The sequence below is a fragment of the Cyrtonyx montezumae genome, unplaced genomic scaffold (genome assembly GCF_038088225.1).
Source record: "Cyrtonyx montezumae isolate F1298 unplaced genomic scaffold, pur_monq_1.0 scaffold_0, whole genome shotgun sequence".
In the NCBI taxonomy this organism is placed as follows: Eukaryota; Metazoa; Chordata; class Aves; order Galliformes; family Odontophoridae; genus Cyrtonyx; species Cyrtonyx montezumae.
In genome coordinates, this window is record NW_027071824.1 from 12,618,604 (window position 1) to 12,638,630 (window position 20,027).

At 35.3% G+C, this 20,027-nt stretch overlaps 1 protein-coding gene across 1 annotated transcript in view; it reads right to left on the minus strand.

Annotated features, from left to right (window-relative positions):
* The window catches only part of SRBD1 (S1 RNA binding domain 1), a 114,440-nt gene that overhangs the window by 15,931 nt on the left and 78,482 nt on the right, over positions 1 to 20,027 (minus strand). Inside the window, exons 17-18 of the mRNA XM_065754780.1 lie at positions 3,552 to 3,658; positions 1,627 to 1,803 (exon numbers count right to left, since the gene is read on the minus strand). Of these exons, the coding sequence (XP_065610852.1) occupies positions 1,627 to 1,803; positions 3,552 to 3,658 (284 nt within the window). The remainder of the gene's footprint in view (positions 1 to 1,626; positions 1,804 to 3,551; positions 3,659 to 20,027) is intronic.

The following is a 20,027-nucleotide window of genomic DNA, read 5'->3' on the forward strand; positions in this document are numbered from 1 at the left end:
GATATAAGGAAAAAATCTTTTACAGTGAGGGTGGTGAGGCACTGGAACAGGTTGCCCAGAGAGGTGGTGAAAGCCCTATTCCTGGAGACATTCAAGGCCAGGCTGGAATAGCTCTGAGCAACCTGATCCAGCTGTATTTGTCCCTATTCATTGCAGGGGAGTTGAACTAGATGACTTTTAAAGGCTCCTTCCAACTCTAAGGATTCTATGATTCTATTTGTTAACTTGAAAGTACAAAGTACAAAAAAAATTTCACACAGTACTCTATAGCCCTCAACACAACTAGAGAGGACAAAAAAAATAAAATATTCCCCAAATCCACTTTTGATCTCACCACCTGGGCCCATACAAACTGTTGCAGTGGCAATGCTTTTAGAGCTTTATTTTGGCCTAAAACTCTGAACTATAACAGATTTTTCAGGTTACACAGTGTTCTCAAGTTTTATGGAATCTGACTAACATCAGAAGTGTGCTCCAGAAAAGGAAAAAAAAAAAAGGTGTTAAACATTTCATCAGTGAACTTTAGGAAACAAAACAAAACAAAAAAACACACGGAATCAGCCTTATCATCCTCTGTACTGCAGCATTGACTAGAACAGATCTGTACAACATAAGGCTCATCGATCACCTACAGCCTCAAAAACAATTTCTTTGGTCTTCTGGTGATTAGAGCACACTGTTTGGCCTGCAGCATGTGCCTCCTTGCCAGATGGGCAACCAATCTGTATCCCTTTCACTTGGGCAGTATGCCAGTCCTAATGTGCCTACCTCCTGCCTGCCTGGAAGTTACGCATGTTCAGTTTGGCCAGCAGCAACTGGGAATACAGGATTGCTTCTGAGCACAGGGTTGGCAAAAGAATAACATGTGCTTCCCAGAAAAATATTTTTTTGAGAGGAGAGAGAAGTAAAAGGGTAGGATGGTGCTGCCACTCTGTCCCTTCTGAGTTCTTTATACTGGATATAGAAATGGGAAAGATGGAAGAAAGATGTCATACAATGGGCATTTCCTGTTACAGGGAGGAAGCATTTTAGATGAAGAGGAGCAGCAGAACGAATGGTTGCAAAAGGAAAAGGCTTGGTACAGAAATGGGAAGTGAGATGGAAAGGAAAAGCATGACTCAGTATTGACAAACTGGAGTTAGTAAAGGGTTTCTTACACATTTGAGAAAGCAGGCAGTCACATAATTCTCCCTAGGCACAGAAGTATAACAGACAGAGCTTAGCCCAGACAGCTTATTTAACTCTCTCTCTTCATGCACTGGAATTGAAGTTCTCTGAAAATCCACTCTAGTTTACTACCAGTGTGTTCTGCAGAGTATCAGTGTTCGCCACACTGAAATGGATTTAACAATCTCTAAGTATGAAGCACCAGCCTTTAAGACTTTAATACCTCACAGATAATGATACTTCCACATGTCAAATTTCTTCTATCAATTCAGTTGAAGAATTTGCAATTAAACTTGTATTCTTATAGAGACTCTAACCTAGAGAACTAGACTAATAAACCACGATGATGCAGTGCAAGAGCTATATTCATCCACAAACTTTCCATACAAAACAGAAGGTGAAGAGGTCTTCTAATAAAATTTTGGAAAATTTTGTCATGTTGGCTAGTATCATTATTACCTGCAGAAAGTCTTTATATAGTCTTGATTGAATCTGATGAAGCCAGCACACTGTTGGAAAGTTTTGGGACCCAAACCTTTAACTTCCTTGAGCTGCTCTCGATTTATAAATGGTCCATTCTTTTCTCGCCATTCAATAATATTCCTAGCCCTGGTGGTATTCAATCCTGCAATATGTCTGAGAATAAAGTTTACAAAATACATTTATCACCACTGAACAGTCATTAATACAAGTCTTACCCATTAAAAGTACACACATTACACAGTAGAAAACTTGGTTTAAAAAACCTACAAAAATTAAACACAGATAAGAATTTTGTAAAAAAAAAAAATCCTAGATTAAAGGAGCAATCTGAAAAAGGATCGTTTCTCTGAATTCTGTGGAAGGAATCCTCTCAAGTCAACAAAACTTTGTACAGTAATAGGCTTCTGCACATACCTAACTAGTAAGCCAAGGGCTTTTAATTTATTATCTGTGGGCTATTTCTGTAATACCAATTTGATTTGTCATGTCTTATGGCCTGCCCCCAGCTGCCCTCTACAGGAAACAACGTGGGAGGAGGGTTCAGGACAGATGAATTACTCCTGTGAGAAAACCCCCTCAGCTATTATCTTCCAATGATACCACAACACCTTGCCCCAACTTGAGGGACTGGCGTCTGCTACCCAGAAAGAGGGTGGCTGAGGGCAGCTTGCCTTCCTTACATAATTTCACAGATCCCCACAGCTTGTTCCTTTTCTCTCATCTGCTTTGAAATAAAAGACCAGCTGGGAACAGGCTTCATTAGTTGTTCTGAGGGCAACTTAGATCTGGCAAAGAGCATACCTGTACAATGCAACTGCAGTAAGCCAAATTCCTTCAGGAAGCAGTGTGTTTGTTGCACCCTTTCTATATGTAAATACACTCAAAGTTATACTCAGATTACAAGAATCACAGAAAGACAAAAACACTATGTTGGGCATTTACTCCTGAAGAAGCAAATGTCACCCACACGGCTCCAAATATCAGTCATCATTGCTTTAAGAGACCTGTTTGCAGTATTAAATTGATTCTAAAAAAAAACCATTCTGGCAGAAATAGCTGAAATTGAGGATGAGAACAAAAGCAAAAAAAATGTCTGTTATTCTCATTTTCAAGCAGAAGCATAAAAAGAAATCAAAAGTTGGCAAAAACTGAGACACCTCTTTAACAGACAAAATATTAGGCATGGAATTTTCTACAAAACCTTCATAGAAACAATAGGAAATATAGCTTATTTATTTTCACTGACAAAGCACTTGATGATTTTTAAGGCTTTCAAGTAAGATACTCAGAAGTCATGCAGGTGCTGTGATATTGTCACCGTAAGTGTAATATATAGGCAACAAGTGCACTTGATGCATAAGAAAGCATGACATTCAAAAGAGAATGAGATGGATTCCTAACCAAGAGAAATAAAATCCAGAATATTTTTCCAAATAAATATGAATTACTTCAAAGTCACATTAAAAAAAGAATGTGCTTGTCAAAAAGACTTCTCTTTAAACCCTTCCCTTTCTCCTCTGCCCACTAGATTTTTACAGCCTGCATTGCTTAGTACATACAACAAAACCTTTGAAAGGACAGAAATTAGAAAAAATCCTTTCTTACTGCAGAAATACAAATTGGTTGCATTTAATTTTTTTTTCTAAATTTCATTGTTGGTTTAATTTTTTTTTAAACCTGTTTTCCTCCAAATAATAGTTTTATCTGGAGAATCACACATACCCTTAGAAAATGAATTCCAAGGACAGCGCAACACTGTCTTACTGTGTCATTTTCATGTAGTTGGAAGTTTAACACAAGAGCCATTTGCTCCAGCTGAGTTCGAGTCAGATGGCAGACTAAACAGAGACTCTGTGATCCAGAGCCATGTAATTACTGGAATAGGAAAATGTTTGACTCACCTTAATAGTATTTCTGAGCAGATGTTAATATCAACTCCTACAAAGCTGACACACTCTTCAACCACACTGTCCAGAGTTGCTTTGAGCAAGGTCTGTGATACATCATGCTGAGAAACAAAAATGGAGATATCAGGTTACTGAAATATTGAAGCATACTATTGTTTAAAGTTCTTACTTATGTCACATTAATACAATCCTTGCTGGAACTTATCAATATCTTATGTGATGGTACCTGTTAAAATCAAACAGTAGAATGTTTTCTTTTTTTATAATGTCTTCAAATTTCTTTTTGCTACGCTTCTGTCATAATAAAAATCCACAAAATAAATCACTCTTCATACCAGATTTCTTTCTTGCTTAATAACCATTGCTCCAAATTATGTGGAAAAAAAACAAAACTAAATTAAACGCATAATGCTTTCTTTTCAAAAAGTAACGTTTATATTCATTTATTGTTCTTATTTTTATCTGACAGTTATTTATGCATAATCTCACTTTGAGTCATTAAAAATAAGACAGTATTTTCAAAATAAGGTATTTGGAGAAAAAGTCACAAATGCTGCTCTTTTTCACTTGTGTACACATTTGTGAAACTGTCCTGTTCATTAGCATCACCCTACAGTAGTTACTAAAAGAACAAACTAAATATTGCATAAGGGCGCATTATACATTAGGTACATTTCAGATTCTGAACAGATTTCCAGGGAGATTGGCAGATCGTTGACAAAAGTACCACTAAAGGAAATTCTTCTACTTTTTTTCATTATTGCTCATAATGTTTCCTCTTCTCACTCCACCCCCAGCAAAAAAAAGAAAATCTGACACACTTGTCAAAGATAAAAGTTCTGAAGCTCTAAGGTTTCTTTTCCTTCACAGCACAGGCATACTTCAATCTATAACTTTTATTTCCCCACACATACCCATCAGTGCTTAGAAGTCTGACCTGGAGGGAGAAGCCTCTGTGAATGCAGGAGCTAATTCAATCACTATGTTGGCTTAGCTTCAGGGCTCTTATACGTCACTCATGTAAATCTGAGTTGATCTGTTGTGGTTTTGTGATGCATTCATTTAGGACACCAGACTGGCATCGAGCCAAGGCACCAAACACTTCATCCACTACTTCATTTAATCTTCTAAAGCCACTCAGACCTTTTAAAGTTTTTGTAATTAAATTTAATGTGCCAACAGCATCAACTTCCACTTACAAATATTGGTTGTTCAATAAAGAGTGATTGGTTAATACCTGTAACAAGCCTAAAACTTATGCTAATGTCTCTCTTAACCCCTAATTTCCAGTAACACTAATGCAATATATTTTATTATGAAAAAAAAAAAAGAAAGTTGCTTAAAAAAAAAAAGCAAGTACAAATTTCACCAGTGTTACTCCTCTCAATATAGTCTGTGCGCCAAAACCCACATATATGCATAAATACATATTTACATACAGTCTGAACCTCACAAACATACACCTTGATAGTACATTTTGCAGACCAAATGACAGTTCACACTTACTAACATGTTACTACTAAACCAGAGCTTTTTTTCTGGAGAAATATGAGGAAATAGTGTCCTAAAACAAGCACATGAAAACCAAGAAAAAAAACCCAGCATCTTATATTTCCATATTTATATGTCTTCCTGAAGATGCAGCTTCTCTTAGCAATTACCTTCTATATGTTCCTACCTTTTGTCATTAGTTGGGTATGTACTACAACTAGAGGATTCCAGCTCACACATACACAGATATATCTATGTAACACAGAACAGTAATACAAGACTAATAGATGAGTACCAGAATAAAATACCAACATGGTTCAGAAATACCCAAATTCTCTTCTTCAACAAGTACAGCTCTCAGATACTGAATTAGATTTTCCACAAAGAAACACAAATTTTAAATTCAATAAGATACATGTATGTAGCTTATTTTCCTTAATGTTGAAGGAAGGTGAAAAGAGTTAAAAAATACACAGTACTCAAAACATTATTCTGCTTTTGAGAAAGGACAGACTAACTCCAAGGAAGCCAATTAACAAATTCACAATTCTTGGTCACTTCTAAAAAAAAATATATATATACTTTGGTTTCAGAAATAAATTAGAATAAAACGTAGCAAGTCTGTGACAATGGATGGGTAGAATGTTGTTTCCATAGCTTCCAATCTCACTCCTTAAAATAACGATCATTATTCAGTAGCAGAAATACACAGTCATGCAAATGATAACTGGGACATTCTTCAACATCTCCACAATAATTAATAGACTGGAGTACAGCAAAGAAGGTAAGGAAATACACAGATCTGGACAAATCTAAGAAGTTCTTTGTATGAGACTTAATTCAGCAAGAGCTTTATCATCAGATCTGCTAAGAGTGAACTGAGAAGCAAATCAGTCAAGTATACTCCAAATAAAATGGGAAAGAGTATATTACAACCCAAAGCAAAGCATCCTGAAATACTTATCCTAGTGGAAGAAAGATCAGTGCTCATGATTCCTCAGCTATGTAAGTAAAAGTGACATTTATCTGAATATTTAAGATTGTGAATACAATACTTCATGTAAAATTCAAGTAACAGAATGCAAACAATTTGGCAAAAAAAAAAAAACAACCGATTGATTCAACTGTTATTTATTTGGCCAAGGATGCCTGCTCCTAAAAAGGAATTCTCAGGTCTCTCAAAGATCTACATCTTTTAACTAGATTGGTGCTTGACAGTTACCATTAAAAACAGACAAATACAGAAGGAGCAAATAAGCAAAACAAAGCAAGGCATGCACAAGCTCTTTGTTACCAACACCTAACAGAAAAACCACTTGGAATGCACATCCCAGCAAACATGTCAAGGAAAAATCTGAAAGGTAAAGGTGACAGATCAAGATAAACATACAATGGTGCAACTGTCTTAGTAAGCATTTCTCAAAGCTACCAATACCTCTCAGACATAAAGTATATTCAAGCTAGAGAATGAAATTATGAAATTAAGTTGAAAATGCTAGAAAACTGTCCAGCCAACAAATCTGCCTCCCAAAACTATCACTACTTCCTTTTGCTGAGATGGAGAAATTTCTACATCCCTCTTTTCATTGATACAAAGCAAAGGAGTAGCATTATGAGCTCTGTTTCTAAAAGTAGTTAAAAGCATTACTTTATTGTCCCAATATTATTGTAAAGACTTTCTACTGCTAACAGGTTATAAGCATTTTTCTGTCTTCCAGAAAATTTATTTGCCTTCTCAAGTATCAGAGGTTTGATATTATATACTTCTGTATACTATTTATATGCACTGCGGTGATATCATATTATTCAGACACTACTAGAAGCATACACACTCCACGCTACTCACTTGTTTCAAATTAAAACAGCAACCTCTCGACTACAGAAAGTAATCTGTACTTAGAAATATCAGACAATGTAACAGTGCTTTAGTATTTTTCGGAGGAATTACCAGCAAGGAATATTGTCTTAATCACTTCGAAGACATGTGCACTCACTGGAAATAATTAACACAACTGAAAACCTTGAGACAGGGCTACAACACTAATTGAAAGCTATTTTTCAAAAACCTGTTGTACTCAAAAGGAATACAGCAAATCAAGGAGTCTCTCAGCTGAGAGATCTCTAGCAATATAGTTTCTGTAAAAGTAAGTGCCATTAGCGACACAAATGTACAAAAGGAAAGGAGCACTGTTCACATGTAGCCTGGAGATGTGCTGGATCTGTGAGAAAATGGATTGTGGATAAGTATCCTGACTTCACTTGACCAAACTCAAAACACCATACTACTAGAGCTAGATTAGAGTAACCCTAAACTGCAGCTTTTTGTAAATGACAGCTGAGCTTTTTTTTTTTTTTTTTTTTTAAATCTTTGTCAACATAAAGAACCCCCCAAAATATTAAAATAATACATATAACCAATGCTCCTGGTAACCTTTCCCAACAGATTTTGTACAAATTTGTATAAATTAGGGTTGTGTTTTGTGTGAAAGAAACAGTTCAAAATTCTACTTCAAAACACAGTGACTTTTAAATATATATATTTTATATTTGTTAAATTAGTAGAAATCAACAAGACCAGCCCACACTTCATTATTACTTTACAATACCCAGGAATCAAGCCAGCCATCTCCCAGCCCAGTTGGAAAGGAATCAGCTATTCCCCAGAGCCCACAGGCTCAGCACAGACATGACCTAATGCTGCTGCCCACAAAGTAGCAGGGAGGGGAAGAGCTCATGATCCTGTGCAACAGGCATCAGGTTATGGACTCAGGCCAGGCGGAACAGTAACACGGCCAACATTTCTGATCAAATTATACCTCACTTGTCCTTCGAATTCAAGACAGCCTTCAATTAAGTAAAGGAGTAAAAGCTTTATTTTTTTTCCTAAGTTCTGAAGCACTTCTAGCACTTCATAAAACATTATTTTGTTGGTACCTACCATTAACTTCTGTACCCATGAATTTTAATATTGGCATGTGAGACTAACCAACATTGCCCTTGAAAACATATATACTTTCTTTAAAAAGACATGTAACCTTGCAGCCTGAATGACATTTACTGAATGAGAAATTAGGTGAGACAACACACGCTAAGCAAAGTTCAGAACTATATCATGTTATAGAGAGTCAATCCATAGGAACGTGTTTTGCTTAACATTCTTAGAAGGGAAAAACATTCCCTGCTAGCACTGTGGCCCATATCCAGTCAGTTGCACTTCAAATGCTTATGAAACCTAGGAGCAAAATGCACTCTGGACAAGCCCTTAAGTACAGCAGAATGAATGCAATGAAAATAGTCTAATGATGAGTAGTTTTCATGGGCAGAATTGGATGAAAACTAAAAACACACCTCTTCCACCTTCATCGGGTGGAAATACTGGAAGTGCAGACTAGGGTTTTAATTTCTAGCATCCTCTGGAAAATCCCTTTCAGTTATGCTCTAAGAAAACAAGCTTATTCCTCTGATGTTCGATAAAAAGGCTTAACTTAAAGAATTTCTTTTGAAGATTGTGGTTTCTCCAAATGTTATATTGCTATAGGATACATTGTTATCCTATGTACTTAACTCTGATTCATTTCTTGTTTTCAAAAATCAGAATTCTGTTTATTTTAATGGCACATTAGTGTTACCCCAAGAGAAATACATTGTTTTCAAAGAAAATGGTAAAACAAAAACAGTCTGTTAGATTCAACACTGAAAAAGAAAACAAAAATGCACACTTGTTCATGTCAGTGCTTCAAGTCACTTAGAAGTTTCTAAAATTCATCTTCTATTTACTTGTTCTTGCACTCTAACAGATGTAGTAAAGATGATATTCCAGAACTCTAGGAGGAAAAATCTACATTCCCATTTCAGTAGAAAACCACATACTAGGGAGGTTGAAACTCTACAGATACAGGGAATATCCTGCAAAACTACAGGAAGATAAAGCAAAGAACATCAGAACTGGAGTTTCACAGGTGATATCAGATGTTTGCAAGGCAACAGTGCCATTCAGGGATTTTTCTGGAAATTGACAAAGAGAGGAAAAAAAATAAAATAAAAAACAATCTCAGCTTCTATTTTTTTTTTCAGAGGGAGAAGGAACAATGTCTTCCCAAAGGAGCAAGACAGAAGACATGAAGCCCTGGTGAGCCCGGTTATATGCGGGAATTCTGTTTAGTCTGAAGCCACTGACCATACCCCTGCACCAAAAGGGTGAGGAACAGCAACAATGGGATATAAACTCTCAACCAGTCACATTCAGGGCAAAGTGAGACCCCAGGAGATATGAAGAGCTTGCGAAAAGGTTGACACCTTCACCGAAGATGTACAGAGGTTCTTCTTACGTGACCCTCATAAGGAATGTGATACTTACAACACTACCAACTACAGCAAAAAAACAAACAAACAAAAAAACCCAAACAAATTCATTTAAGGGTATGTACAGTTAAAGCATATTTTGTTGTATTTTGCAATTCTAATATAAGCAACTTCTCACGCTCGTTGGCTTTTCCAGTGTTAATGTACACACACTTAGCAACTGCTCTATGTGGTGATTATCATAGTATTTATATTAGCAATGGACAGATAATTATTCTTAAAAACTACATATCTGTCCTCTCATTAGAAAAAAAACATTTATGCAAAACAATGACTTTCAGTGGTTTTCTAATCTCATACCAACAGCATTAGTCATGACATGATTAGATAAAGAAATATCTTTATCTAATGTGAAAATACTCATGAGACCCTTTCATCCCTCTTGCTTTAAAAAACAAACAAACAAAAAAAAAACCCAAAACAACAGATCTCTTCATATTTAATATCCTCAAAGAATAGCTTCAAATTCCACTCTTCACTTCTCCCTCTCACTTCTCTTTATCTCCTCCTTCGCTTCCATTGGATGTTCCTTTTCCTCTTCAACCCCAACCTCTTCTACTTGCATAGCTCAAGGCAAAAATACACTAGGAATGAAAGAAAATGTAAGATGCTGTTCTGCAGAAAGCACAGCCAAACTTAAATAAAGCAAGCTTATTTTCTCTCCTCACTAAGAAGCAGGCACTTGATTTTGATTGACATATGGAAGCACAAAAGAGCCAACCAGAGTAGTGTTAATCAAATGACCCACGAAAGACAAAGCTGACAGAAAATCAGGAAATGTGAAAAACCAGAAGTTTGTCCAGCACCAGTGTTTATGGATTCAACAGGCACAGAACATAAGCATCCATTGTGTCATTCACATCGTTGATAACTGAAACTAATTTCAGCACCACTTATTACATATGACAGCAAAGTTATATTTAAAGCATAAGTATAAATAACTGGTAAAAAAACCCCTCTATTTGTGCCTTTAAAAATCTGCTTTGCAATAAGATTAACAAACTTTGCATTAAAATGTATATTCAGTTATTTTCCTATTGCAGATGTAACACAAGGAAAATGTTTGCATATTGAAAATTGAAAAGTTGACAGTACTGAATAATAAACTAACTGCACTGACTTTTCGGCACAAAAAAATTACCGTGACAACTTTTTGCAAGCGAACACGAATATCAATATTTTCCCTATTCTCAAAAAGGAGCAGCAATTCAGACCTACCACTATTGTCAATAGTGCATGATTATTATTGATGTAGTAATTAGAATAATACAAAAAATTGAAAGATCAAAGTAGGTGAATGGTATAAACAATAGCAGCACATTTACTGTACTGTACACTGAAATAAGAATTGACTACTTTTGTAATGTACATTTTTTTTTTTAAAACAAATTCTCAACAGGTAGGAGCAAAAAACACAAAGAGCACCTAGATTTCCAGTATCCCTGGCAGACAGGCAATGATTTGCAGCCTTGCAAATTAATCTTTTTTTTTTTTTTTTTTAATTCAAGGCCTGGACATTTCTTCAAAAGGTTTCTTACAAACATAAAAGCAGTTTTTCATTTAATTATAAATGTAGAAAACATAAAATTCTGTAGAGTAACAAATTAATCAAACATTGGTATTCTGTAGCGCGAGATCTGAAGATTAACATTGTTGTGTTACTATCATTGTCTTAAGAGTTCACAAAGTTTAAGCCACTAATGTCTGAATATGTATATATTCATTGCAAATATACTTAAAGTTGACAACAGAGATAGCTATTGTATCATAAAAACTCACCTTTTTCCCTTCTAAAAAATCTTCCTTTTTTTTTTTATATATTTGATGTTTAACAACAAGGTTAAACAAAATCATCAAGGAATAAAAGAAAAAACAAGGTAGTAATGTAAGTTTTATGGTTTTTAAACTCTTAAACTACAATTTTAAAAGCATATCTATTAGCTTCAGTTATTAAAGAAATTATTCCAAGAGGCAACTGTTCTGCATTTCAGGACTAACTCAGGTTTGCATCTGGTCAAGGAAGTGAGAATACTTTTGGTCAAGGAAGGAAGAATAGAGATCTCCATTCATACAAACTTTTAGAACGCATGCTGAGAGAGTGGTATCAAGATAGAAAGGAATTAAAACTACTTCTAATTTAGTATCACTCATGTCCACCTCCCAGTATTTCAAAAGCAAACTGCTACTTTACGATGAGAAGAGCAATGCCAATTTAGGCCTGCTCCATTGAAGTCTTCAGCTGATATCCCTCTATAGTTATTAAGGGCAGAATTTCAATGACTTTCATCTGTGCTTTGCAGGATTGATAGTTAAGGAATGAGGTACCAGATGGCTTCAACCAAATTAGAGAAGTACATTCAATTTATGGCTGTCTTATTACTTACTCTACAAGAATACAGAATACTCAAATACAAAAAGAATCTTAATTATTGTATTTATTTCTGTATAGAATTCATATTTTAAGAACACCAAAAGACAGTCATTCTAAACACCTTCAACAGAAAGTTTCTGAATTTCCATTACATAAGGCAGAAATTGCTCTGATTAGACAACTGAGACCCCTTCAGTCAGCTATGACCAAACTTCAGCTTCTGGAGTACTCATGACTTGTCAAGAAAGCTCAAGTGCAAAACTTACAGCAAGGTCTGCTGCACATGCCTAGCTAGGCTGGCACAAGGAAAAATGCCAACCAAATTGTGAAGGGATGAGGAAGTCAACAATGCCTGGTAAGTCTTTGTCACCAGCCCTGGCCCAAGTTATACCTTCCGTCACAGAAGGAAGACACATCCTTAACAACTAAAGTCCTTTCATAAAACATGAGAAGTAATCTTCAATCTCCCAAACGTTCAGAGATACAAAATAGGTAGCTGGTATTATGGAGATACTAATTGGTAACTTTTGGTTTTGGTATACCAGTTCTTTGGATAAAGAGTGCTTTGACCTGAAGACGCTAGAATTTGGGGTATATATTTTTTACAGTAACAGTTCTGGTTTCACTAGAATACCATGAAAATACAATAGCAGTAACATACCCTGCCAGACACATATGCAAAAACAATGCAGAACCTTTCACATTCACAATACTTAGATACATGAGAACACTCCCAGTTTTACAGATGACAAACTAAAAACATTACAACTCAGTAATTTCTCTTAAATCATACAGGAACTCAATGAAACACGGTCAAGGAGGAGTCAATTCCTCATTTCCTGTCTGCAACATAAGCATAATTACCCACTAACACACATCCTATACTTCCCAAACTTTATTATGTTCATGCATTGATCATTAAGTTCCCTAATTGCATTGCTTCAGGGGCAGCTTACAAATGTTTTTTGCATCTTTGAGTTGTGGCATGCATCCATTGATGGGAAATGATTTGTTTTAATAAAGGATTCTCAGATTTAGTAACTAAAATCATTTCTTATTAAGCTCTTGTCAGCCAGAGAGAGAAAAATACTCCAACTGACTCCATTATATTCTGGTGAAGAGGAAGGGTTTATATGCCCAACTTAGAGATCAAAATTAGGCTACTCTCTTTTATAAACTGTTTTCAGATAGGTATCAAGAGTTAGATGCAATTAGGCTGTATCATTAGACTAAAGATTTAAGGTCTGAATGAGACCTGCCATTTATTAGCAATTTAATTAAATCCTAGTAATGTAAATTATGAATTTATATCTCCAAAAGATGATCTCAGACCCTAGTGATGCTAACTATCTGCTAGAATCATCAATGAGACCAGCTTACATGCATAACCAAACAAGACAAAAAGCTTCAAAATTATCTTAAGATACTGATTTCATAAAACATAGATAGAAAAATAAAATAAAAATAAAATGACCCTTAGTGTTATTTATTTATTTATTTTTAAAGAGGATTTAAGGGAGGAAATTTTTAGCATTGCACGTATGCTTCTGAAAGAGAACAGGGAAACCTAGCATCCAAATGGCTCCAGACTAATTAGTCTTTCATATGCTCAGCAGTTGAAAAAGGGTTGGTGTGAAATTCAGAAAAGACAGGTAAATATATACAGGCCAATTAGCTATCTATTTTTATTTCAAAGTGCTAGGAAGACGCTGAAAAGTTATTTGTAAAATTTTGTCTTGCACTTTCCACCCTTTCCAAATTAGAAAGGCAACTAGTCATTATGGGATCACCACTCCCATGTCTTATTCGAAGTCCTAAAGTTATCCTTTCACATTTCTAATATATCGATAGACAGCTCACAAGAAGAATGTGGAATTAGCACGGTTTCTATTTCCTCTGAGGCTTGCTTATTAACAAAAAACGTGACTGCTGAGTGACTTGTTAATAAACCTAAAAACAACAACAAAAGAAGCAAAAGAAGTCATAATATACCAGCATCTAGTCAGTAGTCTGCAATATATGTGGCTCTTTATCTTTCCTTTCTCTGGGAGAGACATGAAAATGGCTAGCTTCCTTGAATGTCTGAGCTGAGAGCTGTATTTTATCTGGCGCAGTGAAATAACTGTAGTTTGCTTTCAAACCAGACAAACCATGAATTGCACACACATTTTGTCTAAAGACAAACCAATTGAAATATATTTTATTCACCACTTTGTTAAATCAGCAGATGATGAGCTTTCAAGATAGCAAATGCACTTAGTAATCCAGATGTGAAAAATCCAACTCATATATTGAAAATGAAGGAGAAAAAAAGGCATAACAACAAACCCTCTTCCCCCAAAAAATAAAAATACTCTGAACATTTCTAGAAATCAGGATGTAGACATTCAAAGAAATAAAAGCCTTAGCTCTTAGATAACTTCTTCCCAAAGCCCTTAAAATACAGCTTCACAACACATTAGAATAAACCATTTACCTGGGATACTGGCTTTTCAGCAAAGATTATGAACAAAGCACACTGACTGAGTAAGTAAAGTTGGAAAATTATATAGTACCTAGTAACAGATCAGATATCAGGATGAGATAAAAAAAGAAAGACAATCTAATGATGTGCCTACAGAGGGAAGAAATGCTAAGAAAATAAAGCAGATATTTAGCATGCACCTCAGGACAAATTCTGTGGCTGTTAGCCCTCATTTTCACTTTCAGCAGTTCTTAACAGTTTTATTCAGAAGTACTAACAGTATACTAAAAGTAGGTCACACACTGAAAGTAATCCTTCCAATTTATTTCCATGGAAACTACAATAGAAACTATATAAAAAGAGCACAATAACACTACACGAAAGAGCACATCTGAGAGAACAGATTTTCCTGGAAAAAAGGCGTTTATCATTATTACATATAGATGCAGTCAACATGTTATGCTGTAAAGGCTGTCTACAGCACAATGATCAGAAAAACATGGTGCATTAGAAAAACAGATGGAGAGAAGCAGAACAGGTCTGAGGATTCCACAAGGACATAAGTTTAAAATCACTTTTTATTTTCCAATTATCCATGTGTGGTAAACAAGATATGGTTCTCTGAACGTGCAGAGGAAAGAAACACCAAAAGTTGTGTACAAGGCATATTTAACAACCTATTCAAAAGGTCTGCCAGCAGGCTCTGCTCTGCTACACTGCTGCCAGGCCAAAGCTGGGTTTGCCTTCAATTTGAACTCTCCAGTTGTACTCTCCCACTGAGGGTAGCAAATATTTGAAATAGGAAACTATGAAGAATATTACCAAAAGGACTCGTTGCCAGACTTATATACTAAGAGAACACTTAAAACTGAATCTGATGGCCCTTCACATCATTTTTGTTCTCTTCATAATGGAAAGTGGATTTTTTTTTTCTCATCTATGGAAAGCACTCATTAATAGCAATATCTGTAAATCCTGTTGATTACCTAGCAACCTTAGTTATTTTAAAAGGTAAGTGAAAACTTGAGAAAAATATTTCAGCAACTGCAGGATTAAATTTTTTTTATTATTATTAATCCTTATCAGTAATTTCTTAGCATTCCATCAATTCTCTAGATCTCCTTTCACTAGATACTGCAAAAGAGAAAAGAACTATGTGTTGTTTGATAGGGATAACTAATGTTTGAAAGGCTGCCATGTATCATCAACATCGCAAAAGCTTCTGGCAACATACAAGCAGCTTATGGTTAAATAGAAAGCTTACTAGCTTAATACATGAGTCCAAGAAAAGTTACAAAGATTCTAGATGCTCACGTTCTGGACTGAGTGAAGGAGTTATGGCTTCCTCATAAGATTTTGAAATTTGCTATAGCAGAAGAACAAGTGCACTAAGTATTACACCGGAGTAAAAGTAAATATGTTCACACAATCAGGTTGCTCGAGTACTTCAGCTTCTTTAGAATGGACATCTTGAGCAAAAAGCCAACAGGTCAGTTAGATGATGAAGGACACAGTAGTACCCCAACAGGCTCACACATGCCCAAAGCCAATACTCTGTGGATAAAATCCAATAAGTACTGAAGAGAAAGGATAATAACAACTGGATTATATTGGCAGGAACTGGTTAACCGAAGTGTACTCATACAAATCTGACATAAAGATCTCCCACATCACCAGTTTACAATGGCTGGACAGAGAATAGTGGTGAAGGCTAAATCTGAGAAGGAACACCTGGCAGGAACACTTACTCTGCTCTCCCTATGTCACAAAATCTTAACTGTTTCTTTTAAACAGGTAAAAATACATAAGCAGGTGTATGAGCATGAAAGCAGCTGCAAGGAAAAAAACCTGCAGATGAAGAGAAAGACTGAACTGAGATACAGCTTCCAAAATTATTCCCCATGCATGAATTTGGGTACAATACACAGGATGATGGAACAAGGAAAAACACGCATAAAATAATTCCCTTTAAAGACTTGTGGAAGCATAAGAGAAACTAATGTTGAAAACTGAAGGACAGTATCTCCAGTTTGCAACTACAGGCCATGGCCTGCATTTCACCATCGTTCAGGATGAAACAGGATCTGTAACTGAAAAGATAAAAATTTAAGTCAAAATAAAAACCACACCCTCAACTTCTTACCCCTTCAGTTCATTCATATGTAGCTGCATCCACCAACTCAATTAAAATACAATGAAGGACAACTACACATCAAGAATAAAGAGTGTGGAAAAGAATATCTAGACATAAACAACTAGTCTCAAAGAACATTTATTTTGCTTGGTAATAAACACTTCATACACCATTGCCAATAAGGATAACACTTGTTCTTTTACAACAAGTGAATTTGAAGACCCTAAATGTATGTTTACCTGGTTAAAATGAATGTTTTTCTTTAAAGTTTCATTTTATACCACAAGATTTCTGTGACTGCAAACCATTCTAATGTTTCAGTTCTTAATTTACTGACAAACACTGTCTCAAGACATTCTTCCAAAAAAGAAGTCACTACATAATAAAAGTGAAGCAGCAATATTAAATGGTTTGTCATATTGCTGAGATAGAAAAGGGAGGAAACAAACACTGTGAAGCCGCAGCACAATGATCAGTCTCTCCTCCTGTCTACATCTTCCTATGCATTTTTAAGTGAAGACAATTACAATTTACAGTGACAATTAAAAAAGAAAAAAATATCTATTTTCAGATATAAAAAAATGACATAGGGTGTAGCATTTCCAAACTGTAACTATATTCCACTATTCCACTGTTTCCAACAGGACAATAGCCATTTACCTGTTCTTGTATTTGGTAGTGTAGTTTAAGGTCCCCACACTGTCCTCTGCATTCTGCATTGTTTGGGTCGAACTTTGCAAGGGCTCAACTTTCCTTTGAAATGCTGCCACGCTTGGTCTGTTTAAGAATGAAACCTGCTTGCCCTTAGGGCTTGATAGAGTTAAAGGGCAAAATCCTGGCTCCTTTTAAAGTCAGTGGGCAGTTTGCTATTTAATTCAATTGGTCTAGTATTACACAGAGACCTTATGGGTATACTGAAAAGCTTGTACCCATGTATCTTTCTTTTGCTTGGAAGAATAGTAGCAAGTATCAGATTCTAACAGTAAAGTCTGGGTGGTAACTATAGGACACTGGCTTTTACTTTCAAAGCTCACATCAAGCTCAAAAGCATTCATTCAAAATTATGAGATAAAACTGTAAAAATTTCACCTACACTACGAGCTTCTAGTTGGCACTAAAAAATTTATTCTAAAATTTAGAAACTACAGTAAAGGCATCTGAGAAAGCATTCACTCTCATTTAAGTCCAGATGGCTCTAAAGGAAAGGATCCCAAAAAATCACATTTTATTTCACAGTAGGAATGCAGATGTCACTCAATACCAGAAAAAATGTGTCCGTACCCAGTGCTATACTGCAACTGACTTGGGAGACATTTACAAAGCCAGCATAGGCAGGAAATTTAGATGATCCGAAACTCAGCATTCTAAACAGACTATAACATGTAACTAGCAATTCACAGCAGCATTTACACTTTCGTTTTTACTTTCAGAATTGTAAGTCTAACATACTTCTAACAACATAAGAGGCGTGAACCTTAAAACGAATCATGGGGGAATATGTATTCTGTTTAGATCCTCGCTTACCTAACCTGTTTTTATTTAAATTTGTTTATTCCAATACTTTCTCCCTGGCTCCACATGGACATTCATAGCATCAAAATATCTGACTGCTAATTTTAAGTTCAAATCAATACCTCTTCGACAATGAAGATGAGATGACATACAGAACACCGAAAGAAAGCACATCCCTCAAGGAGTAATTTCTCCACTAAGGACATCAATTTATGTCAAGTGCAATTTGTAGAGATTTTATAAAAAGTAATTAGCTAAGAGTAGAGATAATTCAGAAATGGTAACTATCGTGCACGACTCTTGTTTGTTTTCCTGAAAAAAAAAATAAAAATGAATTATGCTATTACTCACCTACTTGTATGAGAGAACATTTGAATCTCTATATAAGTCATACAAAATGATAAACTGTACAGGACTGTACAGTTAAACTGTGGAAAAAAACAATTTTAAGGTTTTACTTCTCACATTCAAGTAAAGCAACAGTAGACATAAGTGATGCACACCAAAACGTACAGAGTTCCAGGCCTTATTATTTTTTCATCAATTCCTTTTATATAAATAGTCATCTGTTTTGAAGTTAAAAACACTCCCCCTCTCAGCTAATGCATATGGGTATTCTTATACCCATCTTTAGAAGTTTGGTAATAAATGCAGAGAGTAACTGATTTTGCATAATGTCCCTTCCATTTTCAACATTTTGGCATAATATTAAAGACCAACTTGCTGAAGACAAGGAAAGAATAATTATGTTACGCACTGTTTTCTCATTTTTGTTTGGAAATTAAGTTAGTAATCATTGTTCAGAAGATTTGTTAATATTATAAGCTTGCTGCTGCCCCCCCAGCACTTCAAAACTTCAAAATTAGAAGTAATAAAACCTGCAGATAGTCACTTTTATCTAAACTCAGACAGGCTGTGGGATTTGTACATTCATAAAATACATTTTCCATTTATTTTCATCACGTGAAATGAAAATATATTCTAACACTTGAACTGAAAGTGCAACCTGGCAAAACCTGATAGCTCAAGAAAAGAGATAAAGAAAGAGAATGTCAATTAATGCAATTACTCACAGAAAAGATATGAGGATGATTACCTATCAGGCCAGGTTTAAAAACATATCAGAAGCACCAGTGTTAAAAAAAGAAAAAAGAAAAGAAAAAGAAAAAACTTGCACTCTCTATGCTGAGTAGCACTATTAAATTCAGATGCAGGGTTCTGTTTAGGTTGGACATGTCCCAACAGTAGAACAAAGTCAGTCTGTCTTAGTACCATAACCAAATTCTACAAGTTAACAGCTTTTCATGAAAAGCTGCCATTTCAAAACGTCAATCAAACCTGAATATAAGTGGGAACTCCTGCAGAAATAACCAGCTGCAGGTTTGAAAAACATTTTTCACTGAAAGTGGAAACACAAAAGATGTTTGAATGAGATCTCTTTTCATTCCTGTAACAGTAGACGGTCATTTTCACAACATCAAGGACAAAAACACAAGACAAAATTGCAAATAATGTCTTGAAAGAACCATTTGCAGGGGTGATGAATGATTCAAGTTACAAATGACAGAATTATTGGCAAATGGAAACTCATTAATATGAAAAAGCTTCTCATGCTACATTATAGCTTGACTCCATTTTTTATTGCATCTGAATGATTAGGTTGTACATATTTATTTCAATCCATTTAATGTTCACTTTCTCACCTTGAGGCAGCCACTTGCACCATGAACTTGCAACAAAAGCGGCATGCCTATGCTGTTCTGTGTTTATTAAACAAAATAAATATTTTCAGTTAAACAAAACAAATTCTAACAGAATGAAGTTAAAATTTATATTCTATCCAGTGAACGAAAAAGTTTTCCCATCCAGTTCCGTACATATAAATGTGTTTTTATACAGTAAACAAGGGGAAAATATTATTTACACTAGCATGTACTGTAATGGAACATAAGCTTTGTAATAACACTTTGGATACATTCTCCTTTTTAAAGGACATAGCAGGAACAAAGTTATTTTTCCTTTTCTCTGAAAAATGTATACTGTCTCTGAAAACTAATTTGCTACCTAAATACCAGCTTCATCCATTTTTAACATATAACAGACTGATGTAATCACTGATGTATTTCACAAATCTCT